Here is a 21,164-nt window from a genome sequence, read left to right as displayed (position 1 = left end):
ACTAGGTAGGAGTACTTGCTGATGTTCTATTAACAACAGCAGGTCAGTTCATTTATGGAAATGAAATCAACTAGCATTCAGTTCACTAAATGGAGTAATCCTTTTTAGCAGATATTATCCTTCTTTATACGTCATAAGGCACTTAACGATGATCCATTGACCCCTTAAAACAACGAAAAAAACGGATGTCCTGACATTGTGATATTTGTTAATCATCTTCATTAGAAGAATAATTTTAGGTGAATCACCAGCTGATGTGGTTACATTATCTGAAACCACATTCCTTCCTTTACCTCATTGTACAGCAACTAATGTTATATTTCCTGCCCTAGACCAATTTCTGTTTGTCCTTTGATCCGTTATTGGTTGCATATAACCGAGCTCTTTGTGGTGTGAAGACTCTGAATTAGGCTCAAACTGAAATCAATTAACTATAAATTGGAAAATAATTAGTTATGATTGTTCCTTGATTGAAAGTTATTAACCTCGATTTTGCCTCTTCATAAGACTGCAGATTAGCAAGTTGATGCTTTCTTTACTGGCCATCTCAAACATACTGCGATTTTTCATAACAATAGCCAATACCATATCAGATGACATATAAAGTGCATGGCTCTTGCAAGACAAAACTGTATCTGATTTTTTTTTCGTTTAATACAGTTGTTTCTAAAAAGGAAAAAAAAAATCTTTCCATACAAGTTTGATCTGTTTCTAAATAATTGCTGCCAAAGAAGTCCAACATAAAAGGCTCAAGTCACATAGAAAAGTTGATGTAAAAGCTTCTTCTATTCATTTATTCTAAATGTAGACACTTGACTCCAGAAGGGATTTGAATGTTATTTTGATCCTTCTTTAACATGCATGTACAATCCTAACCCCAATCAAAAGGACTTAGCTAAAGAATTATCAATGGAAATCTGGAAAAAACACACACATAGAGAGGTTTAAATTGATAGAGCGAAATCACATTCTTGGAATATAATATGACCAAAAATAATATGACCAAAAATTTTGGCATAATACCCCAAAACATTTCTGTTGGTAATCAAGGAATAGTCACAAAAAACTGTATCACTGCTCCAGTCACAATCAAGTATAGAAAAAAAATCATCTATAAAGGAAATTTGGTGCTGGTGGACAAGGCTTCAATTAGCACTTGTTTTTGCAACATCACCCCTCTTACAGCGGCAATTTTGTGGCTACCTGAGAAATATTGACAAACAACACGATACTAACGCAAGTACAAAATTTGTGGCCACCTGATTATTTTTGCAGTTCTACTTCCTTCCAACTTATTGTGGCTCTCAATATGAAATTTAGAATTTAAACATTTGCAAACATATATAGGAGAAATTCAAGACAACCTTCAGAACCAGGAAATGAAAAAAAGAAAAGAACATAGAGATCAGCTCATTCACAGAATAAATTTATAAAGACACTAAACTCAGAAATGAACAAGAAGAGAAATGAACAAGAAGAAAGAAAGAGAGAGAAAATAAAATATTTAAATTTACAAAACTGAGAAAAATTAGAAAAAGTAATAAAAAGCTGTGCAGCAGATTATATCAATGACTATAACTAGAGGGTGCAGTTAGCAATTCGTCTCCACCAGCATAGAATGAATTAATAAAGACACTAAATTCAGAAACAAACAAGGAGGAGGAAAGAGATAGATAATAAAATATTTAAATTTACAGAAATAAGAAAATATTAAAAATATTAAAAAGCTGTAAGCAGCAGATTGTATGGATGAATATAAGAAATGTTGTAGTCCGTAGTTCAGCGTTATGGGGCAGGTAGTCAGCAGAGGAAAACTTGAGCCTCACTAGAAATAGGAGAAAGATAGAGAACATGCAATAGTTTAAAATGAAAAAAGAAAATGACATAAAGAAATTTATATCGACGTTGAACTCAAAAATAAATAAGAAAGAAAGAGAAACTAATGTACTTAAATCAATTTTCCCATCAGAACAACTCAAAAGGTGTTAGCAGTTCTGCACCTCAAGATAGTTAAAAAAAAAAAAAAACAACTTGAGCTCAATACGGAAAGTATTAATATCGATTCCTACACAATAGCAAATTCTATGCTAGAGGAGAAGTAGATCATTTTGGGGGGAAAAAAAAACTTAAAAAAGGGGAGAAAACACGTACGTGAGAACCAGTCAGGATTTTGATCAAACAAGTGGTCTCCAATTATCCCACCAGTGTGGAAAACAATGGGTCAAGGGCATTTTTGGCACTAGGATTGTCCCACTGTAACGATTCCCACCATTCTTTATCTCCCCTGATTTTATGAAGAGTGCTAGGAAGAGATGGTGGCCCGTTGATGGTGGAAAGAAACAAAGGCAGCCTCTTTAAATTTGGACAACCGAATATTACAATCTCATCGATTGAATAGCAGATCATGGCTGCCTTGCAAATGTTCTTTAGTTGCGGCAGCATATGCAGACGCAACAACCTTAATTTCGGAAGGATGACATTGGCGGTGGCTCCACTTGAAGTCAATTGGATGCATTCTCCTTCTCCTTGCCCTACTCCATTGCCATCTCCTGCCATCTTCTCCAGTCCTTCACAATCTTCAACTATTAACTCTTCAAGATTTTGAAGGTTCTGCAGCAACTGCACCGTGAATAGCTGCTTCATGTTGTGACATTCAAAAATCCTCAATTCTCTAAGGGAAGAAAAGGTGCCAGCTGGAAGCAAATATGGTTCTGATTCTCCATAAAAAAGACCAACCAGATTTGGCATCCAAAAAAGGCGTAGCACTTCAAGACCACAGAGTGGACTAAAAGACGAGACTTCCAACTGATCACGTGGAGAAGTAGAGGACAATTGCCAGAGGAACTCTATTCCAACTGAATCAACAATAACCAATTCAGATAAGTGGCTTAAATGTATAAAATTCTTAAAAACATCTGACAAGCACCTAATGCCCATGCCCTCACAATCCTCGATTGTCAGACATTTCATATCATCTGGCAGATAGTTCGATCCTCTACCAAGCTTACACTTATGGAAATACAGTTCATGAAACGGGTTCTCGTCCCCACAATCCTCAAGTTCATGAAACGGATTCTCGGTTAAGATGTCATTGATATAAACATTATAGTATTTTGGCCACCGAGTAATTTTATAGAAGTCCGTAAAAGACAAACATCCTATAAAAACTTCTAATTGGTTCAACACTTCTAGATCCATAACTTGTACCCTATCATAGGGTGGCAATAATAGCCGTTGAAGACGGTGAAATTGGGAAAATGTCCCTTTTGGTATTATTATCTTTCTTCTGAAAACCCAACACTGGTTCAAGTTAAGCCTTTCGAGGTTGATTAGTGACTCCCAACCTTGAGGTAAATCCCAAATGCCAGTCCACGATAGATCCAAATCCCTCAATTGCTTGAGCTTTCCCAGCGGTGGCACAAATTGGAGGCCTTGACAACCCCCCAAAATCAAGGCAGTGAGATTCACCATGTCTGAAACACAATTAGGCAACTCTGTTATACCTACGCACTGAGATAGATTCAAAACTTTAAGTCCACACATGTGCCGAAAGAATGAATCTGGGATTTCTTTAATGGAAATCCGAGAAAGACGCAAGGTTGAGAGCTTAGGACAATTTGGTGACCAGGCTGGTGGAATTTCTATTTCTTTGGAATTTTGTGAATAGAAGGAACCTGCACGGAGATCTTGTGTCCACTCTTCTTGTTCCAGTGCTACTATTGAATCTTCATGTCCTAAGCTTTTCACCAAGAATCGTGGTACATCTCTCCTCCTCTTTGGTTTGGAGTTTCCATGCGTGATCCTTAATGCCATGTCTCTGACCAAATCATGCATCTTCACACAGTCAACCCCTTCGAAATCGTTAGTTTCTTCCAGCAAGCAAACTCTTATCAGTTTGTTTAATATCGTTTGACCTTGATCGAATGCTTTTGACCTTGAGCCCCGTTTTGACATCAGCTCTGCCCAAATAAAGAGGTCTATTAATTCCTCTCTTTTTATGCAACAATCTTCCGGATAAAGACAGCAATACAGGAAGCAGTCCCTTTCACATTTATTCAGGCGATTGAAACTCCATTCCAGGATGCAAAACACCCTTTTTCCCATCTTATCGTGCCCTACTGAACATGCTTTCAAGTCTTCCAACGTATTTCTCCACTCACAGATGTCTCTCACACCTCTCATGCTTCCAGCCACTGTGACAATACCAAGAGGCAAACCATCACACCTTTCCGTGATGGACTTGGCAATATCTTTCAAACCTCCATCAAGCGAGGTCTCGCTGCCAAGTGTCCACTCGAACAAACCCCAAGCTTCCTTTGTGTCCAAAGTTTTCAACTCAAAAGTGCGATGGCATTGCATCTGGTTGCACACTTCTTCTGAGCGTGTAGTCAAAATCAGTCTGCAATTTCTTGCATCAATCCCTAAGCTGTTTAAACGAAATTCTTCCCAAACATCATCCAACATGAGCACTACCATTTCCTCCATTTTCTCGAATGCGTCACGCAACCTACGTGCCCTTGCTCCTTCGTCATTGACGCCTGACAGATCATGCCTTAGGCGTCTAGCAACGTCACCTTGCAGCCTTTTGACGGTAAAATCTTGGGAGACAGAAATCCAATAAACCTTGAATTGAGTATTCTCAAGGAGATGATTATGGATGTGTTCCGCCAAAGTAGTCTTACCCACACCTCCCATCCCCCATATCCCAATCCTTAAGATCTCGTTGGTGCCCAACCATGCCAGGATTGTTTCCAGACCTTTGTGAAACATTTCTCCAAATAATTCTGTTGTCTCTCGTGGCTCACCTCTGCTCTCAAAAGCCTCAACGCAAAGCTCACCAAAATTCTCACTTTGCCCCATCAGTTGCTCTACAATCTCGTCCATTTTCTCCACTTTTTTTCCACTGCTAATTGCATTTTCTAGAAATCCACCCTCTTGTATGCCCTTTTTCAACGCACCGAATTCATTTTCAACTGTTGCTACCTCCTCAAACCAATTCTCAACCGCCCTTTTCCTTTTCTTAGTACCTGATCTTTCTGCAACTTTCACTTTCGACTCGAAGTCAGTTTTCCTGTTGCGTAATCTTTGCAACTTCGTTTCGAGCGACCTTAGATTATCAACCAAATAGTAATACTTCCTTGCTTTGTCGAATGCCAAATTCCAAATTTCCGTGGCGAATTTTCCAATGCACTCCATTACCTATCAAGTGACGAGAGAATCTACCAATATTACCCTATTTCATTTTGCCCTTGAAGACGTTTTTAAACTAAAAAATTTTCTCATTCTTTTTAGGGAATTGTATATCTGAATTAATCAGGGAGAAGGGGGTCTTCATGATCGTTGATTATAAAGTATAACATCATGGTAAGCTCTGGAATTTATCAAGCTAGTAGTCCAAACATTTATCTTTTCTAAAGAATTGATAATAAAACTTTTGCACCTATAATAATATCCGACTTTCTTGCCAAAAAATGTCAGTCATATAAAAAGCTTGAAGAGAGCACTCCATGTATTGAAAGGGAAAAAAACATGATCAAGATTTTTGGGCCTTAGAAATCTAAATATACAACTACAAATATTTACAAAATCAAGATCGAGTATGATATCATTATATCTTGAAATGAGGACAAGTTATCCTCAAAAAGTTGAGAATCACAAGACTCTGCCACAAGACAAAAGTTTGTATTATATTTCGATCTAATTTTCACTACTACAAGGACTATGATCATTGAGTTGTGATGAATGAATTATAATTGAAACAACATGTTTGTGCCAAGTAAATCTATTATACACGATGAAATAAGAAAAAACTCCCAAAGTTGCAAAATTCATATGGACATGATCTCATCATACCTGAAATTGGAATTGACAAGAGAACTTGAGGAAGCTGAAAACCTTGAGACTGAGACTCTGCCAAAAGCGTGTATTATGATTTTTGAGCGCTGTGGAAAGGATGGTAAAAGTTCAACGAACTGCAGAGCACCAAGACTTTAAGCATTCATGATAGTGGGCCCTGGAGAAGGCAGTTCCGGGAAGGTCGAAAGGATGGGCACTGGAATTGCAATGGTTAAATACCTCGATTATTAACCAATTTACTTGAGGTTTAGTTGGCCACCATGCAAAATACAAAATACAACTTTAGTTACAGATTAAGAGCTCAAACTTTACTACTTATAATTACATCCAAAAAGTTGTACATATTTTTAAATTCAGAAAGTATGTTGCAACTCTAGAGAATTTCACTTACTTTTAAATCTAAATAATTGGAGTGTTTGAATAGAGTATTATTTGAAATAATTACTGTAACACTTTTTGTGATGTGTTACTTATGAGATAAAAAAAAATAATTAAAAACTATAAAAAGATGAGTTGAGAATGTGTTTATGATGATGTAAACGAAATATTATGTAAAATAATTTAGCTATCCAAACACACGAGCATGCTCTTTTTGTACTATGATATATGTGAGATGAAATGTAATTGGAAATATAAAAAAAAATTCTACATCATGCAGTTGCATTAATCTTCATGTTCACCTAGATAAGAGGTTGTTATTAATTGCTGATTGATTGTGTGTTGATTTTTCAGGATGTTGTATGTTGAATTTTTCTTCGGCTGAAAGCATATCGAGCGTGACAGCAACTGATTGCTGGTCTTCCCTAGCTTCATATCTTGCAAACGTGGTTTGTTGTCCTCAATATGAGGCCAGCCTTGTAGTTCTCCTGGGACAGTCAAGCAACTACGCTGGAATGCTCGCATTAAATGAAACACACGCCAGTCAATGAGAACCTTGACATGATATGCTCAATAGGTCCAAGCAATCTCGCTGCAGCGTCGTGTCCTACTGTAGATGTTCATAAGGTTGACAGCGTTCTGGCTTCACTAAGACTTCTAGATACATGTGATAATGTTGATACCACTAATGAGTGCTGCAATAGAATATGCCAGAATTCCATATCAGCAGCGGCTGAAAAACTAGCTTTCAGCAATTATAACATGAAAACGTTAAGCAACATTTCCATCTTGCCTGATGCATCAGCTATTATAAGGGACTGTACGAAGATCGTGCTCCGGTGGCTTGCCAATAAGCTTAATCCTTCTTCTGCAAACAGAGTACATAGAGGACTTTCTCGTTGTCACTTAAACAAGGTTTTCTTCGGCAAACAGAGACATAGAGGACTATCCCGCTGTCACTTAAATTGAGTTCTTTGCGGTGCGAAGACTCTGAATTAGGCTCAAACTGAAATCAATCAACTGTGGAAAATAACTAGTTCCGATTGTTCCTTGATTAAGATTACTAACCTCGAATCTTGCCTCTTCATAAATTGCAGGACTGCAGATTAGCAAGTTGATGCTTGCTTTACTGGCCATCTCCAACATACTCTGATTTTTCACAACAAAAGTCAATACCATACACAATAGAAAGTGCATGGCTCTTGCAAGAGAAAACTCCTGATGCATTTGTTTCTGAAACACAAAAAAAAAATCATTCCATACAAGTTTGATCTGTTCATAGATAATTGGTGCTAAAGGAGCAGACATAAAAGACTCTGAGTCACGCAGACAAGTTGATGTAAAAGCTTCTTCTATTTATTTATTCTAAATGTAGATACTTAACTTCATGAGGGATTGGAATGTTATTCTGATCCTATTTTAACATGCATATACAATCCTAACCCCAATCAAAAGGATATATAATTGCTTGAAATGGAAATTTGGAAAAAGCACACACATAGAAAAGTTTAAATTGATAGAGGAAAATCACATTCTTGGAGAACAATATGACCAAAAATTTTGACATAATACCCCAAAACAGTTTTGATCATAATCAAGGAATAGTCACAGGAACTGTATCACTGCTCCAGTTACAATCAAGTACAGAAAAAAACACCATCTAGGTAGGAATAGAAAGCCAAACATGATGAAAAGCAGCAACTGTAATACAGCTAAGGAAGACGCACATCTTGAAAGGAAATTTGGTGCTAGTGGACAAGGCTTAAATTAACACTTGTTTTTGCAACATCACCCTCTTGCAGTGGCAATTTTGTGGCTACCTATAACCTGAGAAATACTGACAAATAACACTTGATCAGTGTAGTCAGAAACACAAAGCTAATTGATCCATTATACTAACACAAGTACGATCATGTAAATTACTTTGTAATTCTACTAATGTAAAAAATAACGATGTTGAACTCAAAAATAAATAAGAAGAAAGAAGAGAAACTAATGTACTTAAATCCCTTTTGCCATCGGAACAACTCAAAAGGTGTTAGCAGTTCTGCACCTCAAGAAAGTAAAAAAAAAAAAAAAAAAATTGAGCTCAATACAAAAGTGTTAATCTCGATTCCTACACAATAGCAAATTCTATGCTAGTGTAGAAGCAGATCATCTTGGGGGAAAAAGAGCTCAAAAGAAGGGGATAGTTGGTAAAATTTGAAGAAGGGAAGAAAACACGTACATGAGAACCACTCAGGATTTTGATCAAGCAGGTGGTCTTCAACAAAGAAATGGACTTCAAGGCTGTGCGGTAAAAAATGGGTCAAGGGCATTTTTGGCACTAGGATAGTCCCACTCTAACGATTCCCACCATTCTTTATCTCCCTTGATTTTACGAAGAGTGCTGGGAAGAGATGGTAGTCCGTTGATGGTAGGAAGAAACAAAGGCAGCCTCTTTACCTTTGGACAATCAAATATTTTAATCTCCTCAATTGAATCGCAGATCATGGCTGACTTGCAAATGTTATTCAGTTGTGGCAGCCTATCCAGACTCAAGCAACTTAAATTTGGAAGGCTGATCATGGTAGTGGCTCTTCCACTTGAATTCAATTGGGTGCCTTCTCCTTCTCCTTGTCCTACTGCATTGCCATCTGCTGCTATCTCCTCCAGCCCTTTACAATCTTCAATGTCTAATTCTTGAAGATTTTGAAGGTTCGGCAGCAACTGCATTGTGAATAGCTGCTTCATGTTGTGACATCTAGAAATACACATCCTTTTAAGGGAAGAATGGGTGCCAGTAGGAAGCAATGGTTCCGATTCCCACCGTTCTTTATCTCCAGTGATCATCCTAAGTTTGCTGGGAAGAGATGGTAGTCCGTTGATGGTAGGAAGAAACAAAGGCAGCCTCTTTACCTTTGGACAGCCGAATATTTCAATCTTCTCAATTGAATCGCAGATCATGGCTGCCTTGCAAATGTTATTCAGTTGTGGAAGCATATCCAGACTCAAGCACCTTAAATTGGGAAGGCTGATCATGGTAATGGCTCCTCCACTTGAAGTCAATTGGGTGCCTTCTCCTCCTCCTTGTCCTACTCCATTGCCATCTGCTGCTATCTCCTCCAGTCCTTCACAATCTTCAACTCTTAATTCTTCAAGATTTTGAAGGTTCTGCAGCAACTGCACCGTGAATAGCTGCTTCATGTTGTGACATCCAGAAATCCACAATTCTTTGAGGGAAGAAAAGGTGCCAGCTGAAAGCAAATATGATGGTTCTGATTCTCCGTAAAAAAGACCAACCAGATTTGGCAACCTCGTGAGGCGTAGCATTTGGAGACCACGGAGTGGTCTGAAAGACGAGTCTTCCGGCTGATCACGTGGAGAAGCAGAGGACAATTGCCAGAGGAACTCTATTCCAACCAAATCTATAATTTCCAATTCAGATAAGTGGTTTAAATTTATAAAATTCTTAAAAACATCTGACAAGCACTTAATGCCCATGCCCTCACAATCCTCGATTATCATACGTTCCATATCATCCGGCAGATAGTTCGATCCTCTACCAAGCTTACACTGATGGAAATACAGTTGTTTCTCCTGGTCCCCATAATCATCAAATTCATAACTCGGATCCTCAGTTAAGATGTCATTGATATAAACATTATTATAGTATTTTGGCCACCGAGTAATTTTATAGAAGTCCGTAAAAGACAAACATCCTGTAAAACTTTCTAATTGGTTCAAAACTTCTGGATCATTAACTTGTACCCTAACATAGGGTGGCAATAATAGCAGTTGAAGACGGTGAAATTGGGAAAATGTCTCTTTTGGTATTATCTTTCGTTTCAAAGACTGACAATCATCCAAGTTAAGACTTTCGAGGTTGACCAGTGACTCCCAACCTTGAGGTAAATCCTCAATATCAGTCCATGATAGATCCAAATCCCTCAATTGCTTGAGCTTTCCCAGTGGTGGCACAGATCGGAGGCATGTACAATCCCTCAAAATAAAAGCAGTGAGATTCACCATGTCTGAAACAGAATTAGGCAACTCTGTTATACCTTTGCACCCTTCTAGATTCAAAACTTTAAGTCCACACATGTGCCGAAAGAATGAATCTGGGATTTCTTCTATGAAACAATAAGAAAGAAGCAAGGTTGAGAGCTTAGGACAGTTTGGTGACCAGGCTGGTGGAATTTCTATTCCTTTGGAATTTTGTGAATAGAAGGAAATTGCACAGAGATCTTGTGTCCACTCTTCTTGTTCCAGTGCTACTATTGAATCTTCATGTCCTAAGCTTTTCACCAAGAATCGTGGTACATCATCTCTGCTACTATTTGGTTTGGAGTTTCCATGCGTGATTCTTAATGCCATATCTCTGACCAAATCATGCATCTTCACACAGTCATCCCCTTTGGAATCTCTAGTTTCTTCTAGCAAGCAAACTTTTATTAGTTTGTTTAATATCGCGTGACCTTGATCAAATTCTTGCGACCATGAGTTTCGTTTTTGCATCAGCTCTGCCCAAATAAAGAGGTCTATTAGTCCCTTTCTTTTTAATTTACTGTCTTCCGGATAAAGACAGCAATACAAGAAGCAATTCCTTTCACATTTATTCAGGCGATTGAAACTCCATTCCAGGATGGGAAACACATCTCGTTCCATCTCATCATGCCCTACCGAACACGCTTTCAATTGTTCCAATGCATTTCTCCACTCACGGATGTCCGTCACACCTTTCATGCTCCCGGCCACAGCAACAATCCCAAGCGGCAAACCAGCACACCTTTCTGTGACGGACTGCGCAACCTTTTCTACATCTGCTGGAAGCTCCATCTTAAGATGGAGTGTGGTTTTGAACAAATCCCATGATTCATTTTTATCCAAAGTTTTCACTTCAAGTTCTCTTTGACAATCCATTCCTGTACACACTTGTCGTGAGCGAGTAGTAAAAATCAATCTACACTTGCTTGCACCATGAAAAATTCCAATTTCCTTCTAGCGAATTTCTTTCCAAACATCATCCAATATTAGAACGGAGCCCTGCACCAATGCCTCGGACAAAATGGCAGCCCTTGTATGCTCATCATCCTCATTCCACGGATCAAGCCCTAGGCATTTAGCAATGTCATCTTGCAGCTTTTTTATGTTAAATTCTTGTGAGACAGTTGTAGGAGATAGCGGCCCGAACAATGTCAACACGTGGATACTTGAGTCGTGCTAGAAAACACTGTCCTAAGAAACTATTTCAGAGTATCGAAATGTTTCCCCAGAATTAAACAAGTCTTCCTCTATTTTGTAAGAGGGACGTAGAACCAGCAAAATTTTGAAACAAACCCAGAAGGTGAAATAAAAATATTAAGAAGAGCAGATGGAGAAAGGGAGGAGAGAATTTGCGAAGTGTAGACTTCGTTTCTCGGTGTATAAATGAACCTGACAAATGGTTCTATTTATAGGCTACAGGATACGAAATAGAGTGATAGAGGATAGGATTTTGAGAGCTGATTTTCCGTGAGAATATGCATGCATCCCGTACCAGATTTAGCATTTGAAGTGGTTAGAGGTCTATCCTTGACAGGTTGTCGAAGTCTGTGCAATAATAAATACCTGCTCAAACTAAAAGTAATTTCAGTAGATAGCGGTGAGCAGGGTCGAATCCACAGGAACTGGGAGTAATTGTTCCTTTTCAAGTTCACAGTGACAAGGGGGGTGTTTTTATATCAGGGGTGACAATTCAACTAAAAGTAAAATAATAAAAATAAAATAGCCAACTAGAAATTAAAAAAAAAATAATTTACTAAAATCAAAGGATCTAGCCAAGGAATAACTTCAGTATTGGTCCACCTAATTGATCATCGATAAGCAAAGGCAATTCCAATTATTTATTAATAAATAGGTTATAACTACCAAACAAGCGATGGCAGTCAACCCCTCCTTACTGTGTCGGTGATCAAGGTACGCCCGTTAATCACTGCTCTAATTGAGAAATAATCCTAGGTACGCCCATAGAATTTAATTCCCCAATTGCCTTACGTATTAGAGGAGCCCTATTCTAACCAAATAACGCACTACCATGGTTATTTTAGATTAGCCCGCGTATTCCCCTGACACAAACCTAATCATGCCAGTTGTCACTATTTTAGAGCAATTAAACAATTACGGATTTAATGCCCTAATTGACAATAGATTACCCAATCAACTAATTATCTGGATCCAAGACAATTAATTAATTAAATAATCATAAACATAGCAATCAAGAAATATGCGAATACCAATAAATAAAAGAAAAAGATAAAATTAAATCGATCTCACAATTTTAGATGACCCAAAACATCCGTTGTCCCTTGACTAGATAAAAGAGTTTAGCTCATTGTTGATGAGAAAAACCCATACAAAACTGACGCAAAAGCTGCGGGCATGGTCTCCGATTTAGTGGACCCAATTCGTTTGAATCATCAAATGAAAAGCTGAACTACAAAAGTGATTGTTTCATTCTAATGGTCCCTGCCATCCGCACAGGGAGCCACTACTCAAAAACAGCCATGGAAAAGTCAAAGTGAAAAGCTATACTACAGGACGAAAAGCTAAGGAAACCAGCCGTCCTCTTTCTCTACTATTTGTTTGGTTTTTATCCTCTGCCTTCCTCAGATGTGCGGCGGCCCACAGGAGAAAGGAAGACTTCAGCCCAAATTACAAAGGGCTCACGTCTTTTTTGTGTTCCCAAAATGCCCCCAGGACAAACTCTATCATCTGAACTCTTTTCTTGCCAAATTAGCACCTGTTATTATATTTTCGTTCTACTCCCTGAAATAAATGCAAAATATCAAAAGTGAGTAGAATCTAGCAATTAATCCACATTAGGTCAGGTAATAGGGAAAATTAATAATAAAATAAATGATAAAATTGCAACCTATCAATTCCCCCCACACCTAAATCATGCTTGTCCTCAAGCATAAGAACAGTAAACAAACACCAATATTTGACAATGACTATTGCTCTATCCAACAAATTGCCAAGATACCAAGAAAAAATAAATAATCAAGCATCAATGGTCAAGTCCAAGAAACATCACTCCGGTTAGCTTCTAAACCACAAACTCCTCTAATTCCAGGTTAACTAATCTAAGAAAAAGGAATGACACACAACATTTATCAGCAAATGGTCCAACTATTAACAAAAATCTCAACATTAAATCCATAATTCGGCAAGCTGACTTTTATTACACACTAACACAACCTTCACTTTTTTTTCACATTTTTTCTACTTTTCTCTCTTTTTTTTTTTTTTTTTTTATTCTCTTTTTTTTTTTTCAATAGTAACAAAAGATTTAGTCGCTAGCCATTTGAGCCTTTTGACGCGAACTCCAACATTGGCCGGATGAAGGAGCCCGGTTACTCAGCTTCTATCGCCACGTGACCACGTACTCATAGCAATTACTACTTTTTGACGCGAGAATCGACACTTTTGGTGAAAATCCCCGGTTACTCGGTAGCAAATACTAGCGGAGTACAGTCAACTCTTATTCAGCCAAATAATACCAAAAATTCAAAATAACACAAAAATCAAAAGGAACTTTGCAGCTGCTAGCCTCATTTTTAAATATGGAGAACTAAGGTTAATAACCGGACCAATTCACATGAAAATGCCAACAGTCATTCCCTATGCTTAGGAGAGTTAACCAAAAAAATTATAAGAGTAAAGCAATCATCGATATTCACCAAAGAGATGTTTTTGGATTCAACCACATTAACTCGACACCCTTTTATTATCAAAACTTGGCAAAAGTAGAAATAGAGGCAATAATCCAACATCAAACTTTGGCATCACTTATGAGCTAATCATTAAAAAGGAAGAAAGAAATTGAACGAGAGGTAGACAAATAGCAAATTAAAAAAAAGAAAGCAAAAACATCTAAGAAAAACTAAAAAGTAGAAAAACTAGCACAGCTGCCCCCCACACCTAGATCCTACATTGCCCTCAATGGAGGAAATAAAGCAGTTAAAGTGAAAAGGACAACGAAACTTCCCTCTCAAGTGGCTACGGGGTAGGCGGGGACGATGGAGGGAAACCGATGTGGTGGAAGTACGCGCCCAAGTTCTGAGTCATCATAACTCAATTCAACCAGCAAATGCAAAACTCTGTCCACCCAAAATCTCAACAAAGCCTCCAAATAGACAGTTAATTTCTCAACTCAAAAGCAGCAATTCCAGTAATAGCAGTATAGAAATTGGAGAATAACCACACAATCACAATCAGGTAGCCAACCAATTGGAAATAACAAATGCTAGTCAAAATACCCCAACCAGTACCACTGGTGCAAAACGTAGTCCAAAATCAATGAAATAGCTATAACAGAGCAGAGTAAACACTACCTATGGCCACCAATGCATCAGCCAACAGTAGAAGCTATACAATGCCACACTCGCAACAGATGCTCCAACAAAGGCAGCAAATGAACTCAATTGAAACGACTACAGAAGGCAAGTGAAATCAAGAGACTAAACACACCCAGTAAACCAAAATTAGCTAACCAACTTCAGGAAGCGATGCAGGGGTCACAATGCCCTTCCGATTCAACAAACAACCCAGAAATTTGCGCTACTACAGTCCTAACAATTCAAGCAATAACCCCCAATATTTATCCAGTAACCAGTGAATAATTCCAAATCTCCAAAGAAAGTCAACAGAGGGCTAAAAGTATAATGGACAAAGCAAGCAGAGGAGCCTTAGGTGGAAACGCAGCTCATTGAAGTCAACAATCAATCCAGGGAACAAATCAATCCGGACAGGAAACAGAGACTCGCAAAAATGATTAGACCCAAAAGCACAGATAAAGTTCTTTCTAAACAGGCAATGGAAATAAACCCCCACGGAATCAGAACTGGGATCGATGGACAGAACACCCCAAACAATTGAAATAAATTTGCCCAGTTTTAACAAGCAAATCAAATGGCACAAATGCTACCCAATTCAACATGCCGTTGCAAACTCAGAAAGGGTAGCTCAGAAATTTAAAAATTTAACACCGCAGTCACAGGGGACACCCCAAAATTAGCAGCAGTTCAACCAAAAAGGCCAATGACCACCAACACTAAGCTAGAGCAAGATCAAGCCCAACAATTGTGCGACTCAAACAAGCAGGGGCAGGGCTGCTAGAAAGTGAGGGACAAAGTCCAGATACCTCCACCAGGACCACGTCGGGCGGCAGACAGAGCAGAGGGTAGCGTGCTTCCGTGGCTTCGGGAGGCAGCAGCGGCGTGGGCTGGTCGGCGGTGTGGGCTGGTCGGCGGTGTGGGCTGGTCGAGAGGAACTGCGCAACAGCGCACGGTGGAGGGTTGCGCGCGATGGTGGTGGCGGGAGTCGCGCGGCCGTGGGACGGCCGCAAGGCGCGTAGCAGAGCTGACGGCGTGGGCGGCGTGCACTCTTGAGGCGAGAGGGAGGAACGCGCGGGACAACCCGCTGTGGTGGCGGCGCTGGACGCTCGGCTGCTGGTCACGGTTGGCGGCGGTGGATCGAAAGGGGAGAGAGAAACAGCGGAGAAGGAAGAAAGAAAGGAGAAAGAAAGAAGAAGAGAAAGAAAGAAAAAGAAAGAAAAGAAAGAAAGAAAAGAAGGAAAAAGAAAAAGAAAAAGAAATATATATATTTTTTTTTTTAGGCTCCATTGGAGCTATGGTGAGAAATATTTTTTTTCTTTTTTTTTTCCCTACGAAAATCAAATTTTTTTTCTAAATTTTTTTTTTTCAATTTTGGAAACTAAAGCTACAGTAATAGAAATTTTTTTTTTTTTTTAGAATCCTTACCTTTCCTGCGAACGTGACGCGGGCACGTCAAGAGAGCAAGAGAGTTCCCAGAAGTTTCTGATCGTGAGCTTCCTGCACATCACCACGCGGGCGCGTCATGAGGGCAAGAGAGCTCCCAGAAGTTTCTGATCGTGAGCTTCATGCACATAACCACGCCGGCACGCCATGACTGAAGGTCACCTACAAATCAGCAAAAACGAAAATTAACACCCAAAATCAGTCAAATTCAAGGAAAACAGATTTAAACTATGACACGAAACCAACAAACAACTAAAAGAAACAATTGGGTTGCCTCCCAATGAGCGCCTTTCTTTAATGTCTTTGGCTAGACATTATCATGTTTTGTTCATGGAGGATAAAATCGTGTTGCTCGTCTTAATGCTTCATCCTCTATATAGTCCTGATAACCCTCGTAAATAGAATAATCCTTGAGCATACGAGCTACGGGCTTCCATGGACTAGTGAATGGCGCCAAACGAGTCGATGATAATTTGCATTCTCCATTCACTCCTCCCTCACTTGCATTTATTGGTACAAGATATCTTGCCATCGCCACTCTTAATTTATTCCTGTCATGAAATTCAAAATTGTCTGGTATAATAAAGTCAATTTCATTAACAGGAATTGAAGAGTAAGAGTCAGGAGAATAGTGATGAAGGAGTGGAGGGGATGTCACCGCATTTGGAGATTGTTCACTGGATTCATTCACTTGAATGAGTTGATCCTGGAGTCTCATTTTTTGCACTTCAACTTCCTTTTCAACTGCATCTTTAAATCCGTTTCCTTGAAACTCTTGCAGTTCCATGTCATTTGGCCGGATAATTGCACTCTCATCTCCTTCAAGATTGATATTGGTTTGTGAGGGCAATTCTTCAAGGTGAGAAGCTAATCGCTCTATCCTGGATGTCAATTGACGCATTTGATCCGCCAGGTCGCGAAGGCTCGCTTGTGTCTCCTGATGAAATCGATTTAGGCTCGCTTGTGTCTCCTGATGAAATCGATTTGTATTAGCAATTAGTAATTCCATCATTTCTTCAAGAGACATACCTGACACGGAGGATGATTGCTGAGACTCTTGCTGTTGAAAATCCATTGGCCCCGTCGCATAATTAAAATTGGAATTATCCCACCATCCTTGATCATACCCGTTTGAATAAGGGTCATACTGCGTTTGATATTGGGGTGGAAAATCTCCAAAAGTATCAATTGGAGCACTTAGATTATCTTGAAATGCGGGGCATGTGTCAGTTGAATAACCTGAATCAAAATAAGTTCCACAATTTGCAACAGCCCATTGATCATTAGGAAAAACATGAGTCTCATAACCCCATTCAGGAACAAAGTCCAGTCTATCATCAAAATATGGAATGTTAGCAGCCATAAAAAATAATAAAATAAATAAAAAAAAATAAGAGAAAAATAAATTTAAAAAAAATGAAAACAAGATAAACTCAAAAAGAAACAAATTAATCTGGCACCAGTCCCCGGCAACGGCGCCAAAAATTGACAGGTTGTCGAAGCCTGTGCAATAATAAAAACCTGCTCAAACTAAAAGTAATTTCTGTAGATAGTGGTGAGCAGGGTCGAATCCACAGGGACTGGGAGTAATTATTTCTTTTCAAGTTCACAGTGACAAGGGGGGTGTTTTTATGCAGGGGTGACAACAAAGAAATTCAACTAAAATCTAAAAAGCTACTAAAAATTAAATAACAAATTACTAAAATCAAATGAGTGATAATTAAGGATCTAGCCAAGGAATAACTTCAGCAATGGTCACCTAATTGATCATCGAAGCAAAGGCAATTCCAATTATTTATCAATAAATAGGTTATAACTACCAAACAAGCGATGGCAGTCAACCCCTCCTTACTGTGTCGGTGATCAAGGTACGCCCGTTAATCACTGCTCTAATTGAGAAATAATCCTAGGTACGCCCATAGAATTTAATTCCCCAATTGCCTTACGTATTAGAGGAGCCCTATTCTAACCAAATAACGCACTACCATGGTTATTTTAGATTAGCCCGCGTATTCCCCTGACACAAACCTAATCATGCCAGTTGTCACTATTTTAGAGCAATTAAACAATTACGGATTTAATGCCCTAATTGACAATAGATTACCCAATCAACTAATTATCTGGATCCAAGACAATTAATTAATTAAATAATCATAAACATAGCAATCAAGAAATATGCGAATACCAATAAATAAAAGAAAAAGATAAAATTAAATCGATCTCACAATTTTAGATGACCCAAAACATCCGTTGTCCCTTGACTAGATAAAAGAGTTTAGCTCATTGTTGATGAGAAAAACCCATACAAAACTGACGCAAAAGCTGCGGGCATGGTCTCCGATTTAGTGGACCCAATTCGTTTGAATCATCAAATGAAAAGCTGAACTACAAAAGTGATTGTTTCATTCTAATGGTCCCTGCCATCCGCACAGGGAGCCACTACTCAAAAACAGCCATGGAAAAGTCAAAGTGAAAAGCTATACTACAGGACGAAAAGCTAAGGAAACCAGCCGTCCTCTTTCTCTGCTATTTGTTTGGTTTTTATCCTCTGCCTTCCTCAGATGTGCGGCGGCCCACAGGAGAAAAGAAGACTTCAGCCCAAATTACAAAGGGCTCACGTCTTTTTTGTGTTCCCAAAATGCCCCCAGGACAAACTCTATCATCTGAACTCTTTTCTTGCCAAATTAACACCTGTTATTATATTTTCGTTCTACTCCCTGAAATAAATGCAAAATATCAAAAGTGAGTAGAATCTAGCAATTAATCCACATTAGGTCAGGTAATAGGGAAAATTAATAATAAAATAAATGATAAAATTGCAACCTATCAATCCTCTATTGTGGAAGCCGAAATCTTTGACATAGTCAAAGCAAGCACGTGAACAATTCCTTTGGCTAAAAGATATCAGCTAGCCTTCTGACTTTGCCTTTTAGGCCTTTATCAAAATTTTGTCTTTGAAACAATTCTTCCTAAGAATAGGAACAGACGTTTGGAAAGCTTTATCAGATAAACTCTTATCATAACAAACATAAAAAAAATCTTTTGAAATATCTACAACAATCTCCCACCTATTTCAAAAGATTTTGGACAAAAGAGTATGAACATCTGCTGGATTTGTCTGAGCTCAATGTAATCAGTTTGGTGTCTTTTGGAACTATGAACCAAACTTAAATTGATAAAATATGTCTTACAGAATTATTGGTGAAAAATATCTTTCTATGAACCAATAATTCTTGTTGTATGACAGAGATCTTATCACTCACATTATAACTCATAATTTTGCTGTTCAATGCAGTTTTGCGCATTTAGGCCGTGCGCCTGCCTGGTTGTTCATGAGAGCTCTAAAGATTCGGCCAAAAAATCTTATAGGAGCGGCCCCACTCCACTCACATATAGGTGAATTTATCAAGTGTATACTGCCCTAAATACACCTCCCTAAAGGGATATAAACTCATTAAGAGTATTAAACTCAGCCTCACAATTACTGGCAGTCAAAGCACTTAATTTTGAAGGGACTTAAATTTCAAGTGCTTTTACAGTCAATATCGACTTGTTATTACCCATATGAACCTATTTCATGGGATCACCAGTCACATAGGTTGGGTTACCATCTCTATTGACAACTGTTGGCCTAAGTCCCATCTCCCTTGTAGTTTGAAGAATTAATTTTCTTCCTACAGGTTTAGTCAGAGGATCGGCCAAATTCAACTCTGATTTCACAAAATCAATGGAAATAATTCCATCTCTAAGCAGCTGCTTTACGATATCATGTCTCAATCTCATGTGTCGACTTTTACAATTATACGATTTATTTTTAGCTATGGCAATCGCTGCTTGACAGTCACAATGTATGGACACAGGAGGCAACAAATCCTTAGTTGAAGGAATATTAGCTAAGAAATTTCTCAACCACTCGGCCTCAGTCCCTGTCAGTTCCAGAGCTACAAACTCTGACTCCATTGTTGATCTAGCAATGATTGTCTGTCTAGCAGATTTCCATGCTATTGCACCACCACCAAGGGTGAACACATAACCACTAGTGGATTTCGTATCATTTGAATCAGAGATCCAATTAGCATCACTGTAACCTTCTAATACAGTGGGAAATCCACTATACAGGATACCAAAATTCATGGTACCTCTCAAATATTTCATTAGTCTGACTAATGCAAACCAATGCTCACGGTTGGGATTATGAGTATATCTACTCAGTCGACATACAGCATAAGCTATATCAGGTCTAGTAAAATTCATCAGATGCATCAGACTCCCAATAATCTGAGCATATCTAGACTGAGCAATTGGGTCACCATTATTTTTCTTTAATTGAGTGTTAGCATCATAAGGAGTACTCACAGGTGTCACATCATAATTTTCAAACTTCCTAAGAAGTCTCTCTGTATAATGTTCTTGTGACAACATTATACCATCACATTTCCTTATGATTTTAACACCCAATATTATTTTGGCTTCACCCAAATCTTTCATATCAAAATTAGAAGACAAAAAATATTTAGTACTATTTACAATATCTAGACTAGTACCAAATATAAGCATGTCATCCACATATAAACTGATTATCACATATTGATCATTTATAATTTTGACATATACACATTTATCCACTTCTACATACGAAAATCCATCTTTCATCAATATTTAATCAAATTTCTCATGCCACTGTTTAGGAGCTTGTTTTAGGCCATAAAGAGATTTAATTAGTTTACAAACTTTATTTTCTTGTCCAGATACAATACATCCCTCAGGTTGAAACATATAAATTTCTTCTTCTAAATCACCATTTAAAAAGGCTGTTTTGACATCCATTTGATGAATAACAAGTTTATGGATAGAAGCTAAAGCAAATAAGACTCGAATAGACGCAATTCTAGTTACTGGTGCAAATGTATCAAAATAGTCAATATTTTGTTTTTGAGAAAATCCTTTTGCTACTAAACGAGCTTTGTACTTTTCTATAGAGCCATCAGAGTTATATTTTCTTTTAAAAATCCATTTGCACCCAATAGGTTTTGCACCAGGAGGTAAGTCTACCAAAATCCAAGTTTTATTTGTCAAGATAGAATCAATTTCAGATTTAATTGCTTCTTTCCAAAATTTACACTCAGGAGA

General features: G+C 38.3%; 2 protein-coding genes across 2 annotated transcripts; both read right to left on the bottom strand.

Moving 5' to 3' along the window:
- Nucleotides 1-2,193: 2,193 nt before the first annotated feature.
- LOC113771633 (putative disease resistance protein At4g10780) lies at nt 2,194-5,196 on the bottom strand. Its single transcript, XM_027316205.1, has one exon. It carries the CDS (start codon nt 5,194-5,196, stop codon nt 2,194-2,196), a length of 3,003 nt encoding a protein of 1,000 aa, XP_027172006.1.
- A 3,321-nt stretch (nt 5,197-8,517) lies between these two features.
- Nucleotides 8,518-11,136, bottom strand: LOC113771632 (disease resistance protein RFL1-like). The gene has a single exon (XM_027316204.1). The coding sequence runs from the start codon at nt 11,134-11,136 to the stop codon at nt 8,518-8,520; it is 2,619 nt and encodes an 872-aa protein (XP_027172005.1).
- Nucleotides 11,137-21,164: the final 10,028 nt, after the last annotated feature.

The sequence above is a fragment of the Coffea eugenioides genome, chromosome 5, assembly GCF_003713205.1.
Source record: "Coffea eugenioides isolate CCC68of chromosome 5, Ceug_1.0, whole genome shotgun sequence".
Classification (NCBI taxonomy): domain Eukaryota; kingdom Viridiplantae; phylum Streptophyta; class Magnoliopsida; order Gentianales; family Rubiaceae; genus Coffea; species Coffea eugenioides.
The sequence above is the reverse complement of the archived record's forward strand: the minus strand, read 5'-3'. Positions and strand labels throughout refer to the sequence as shown.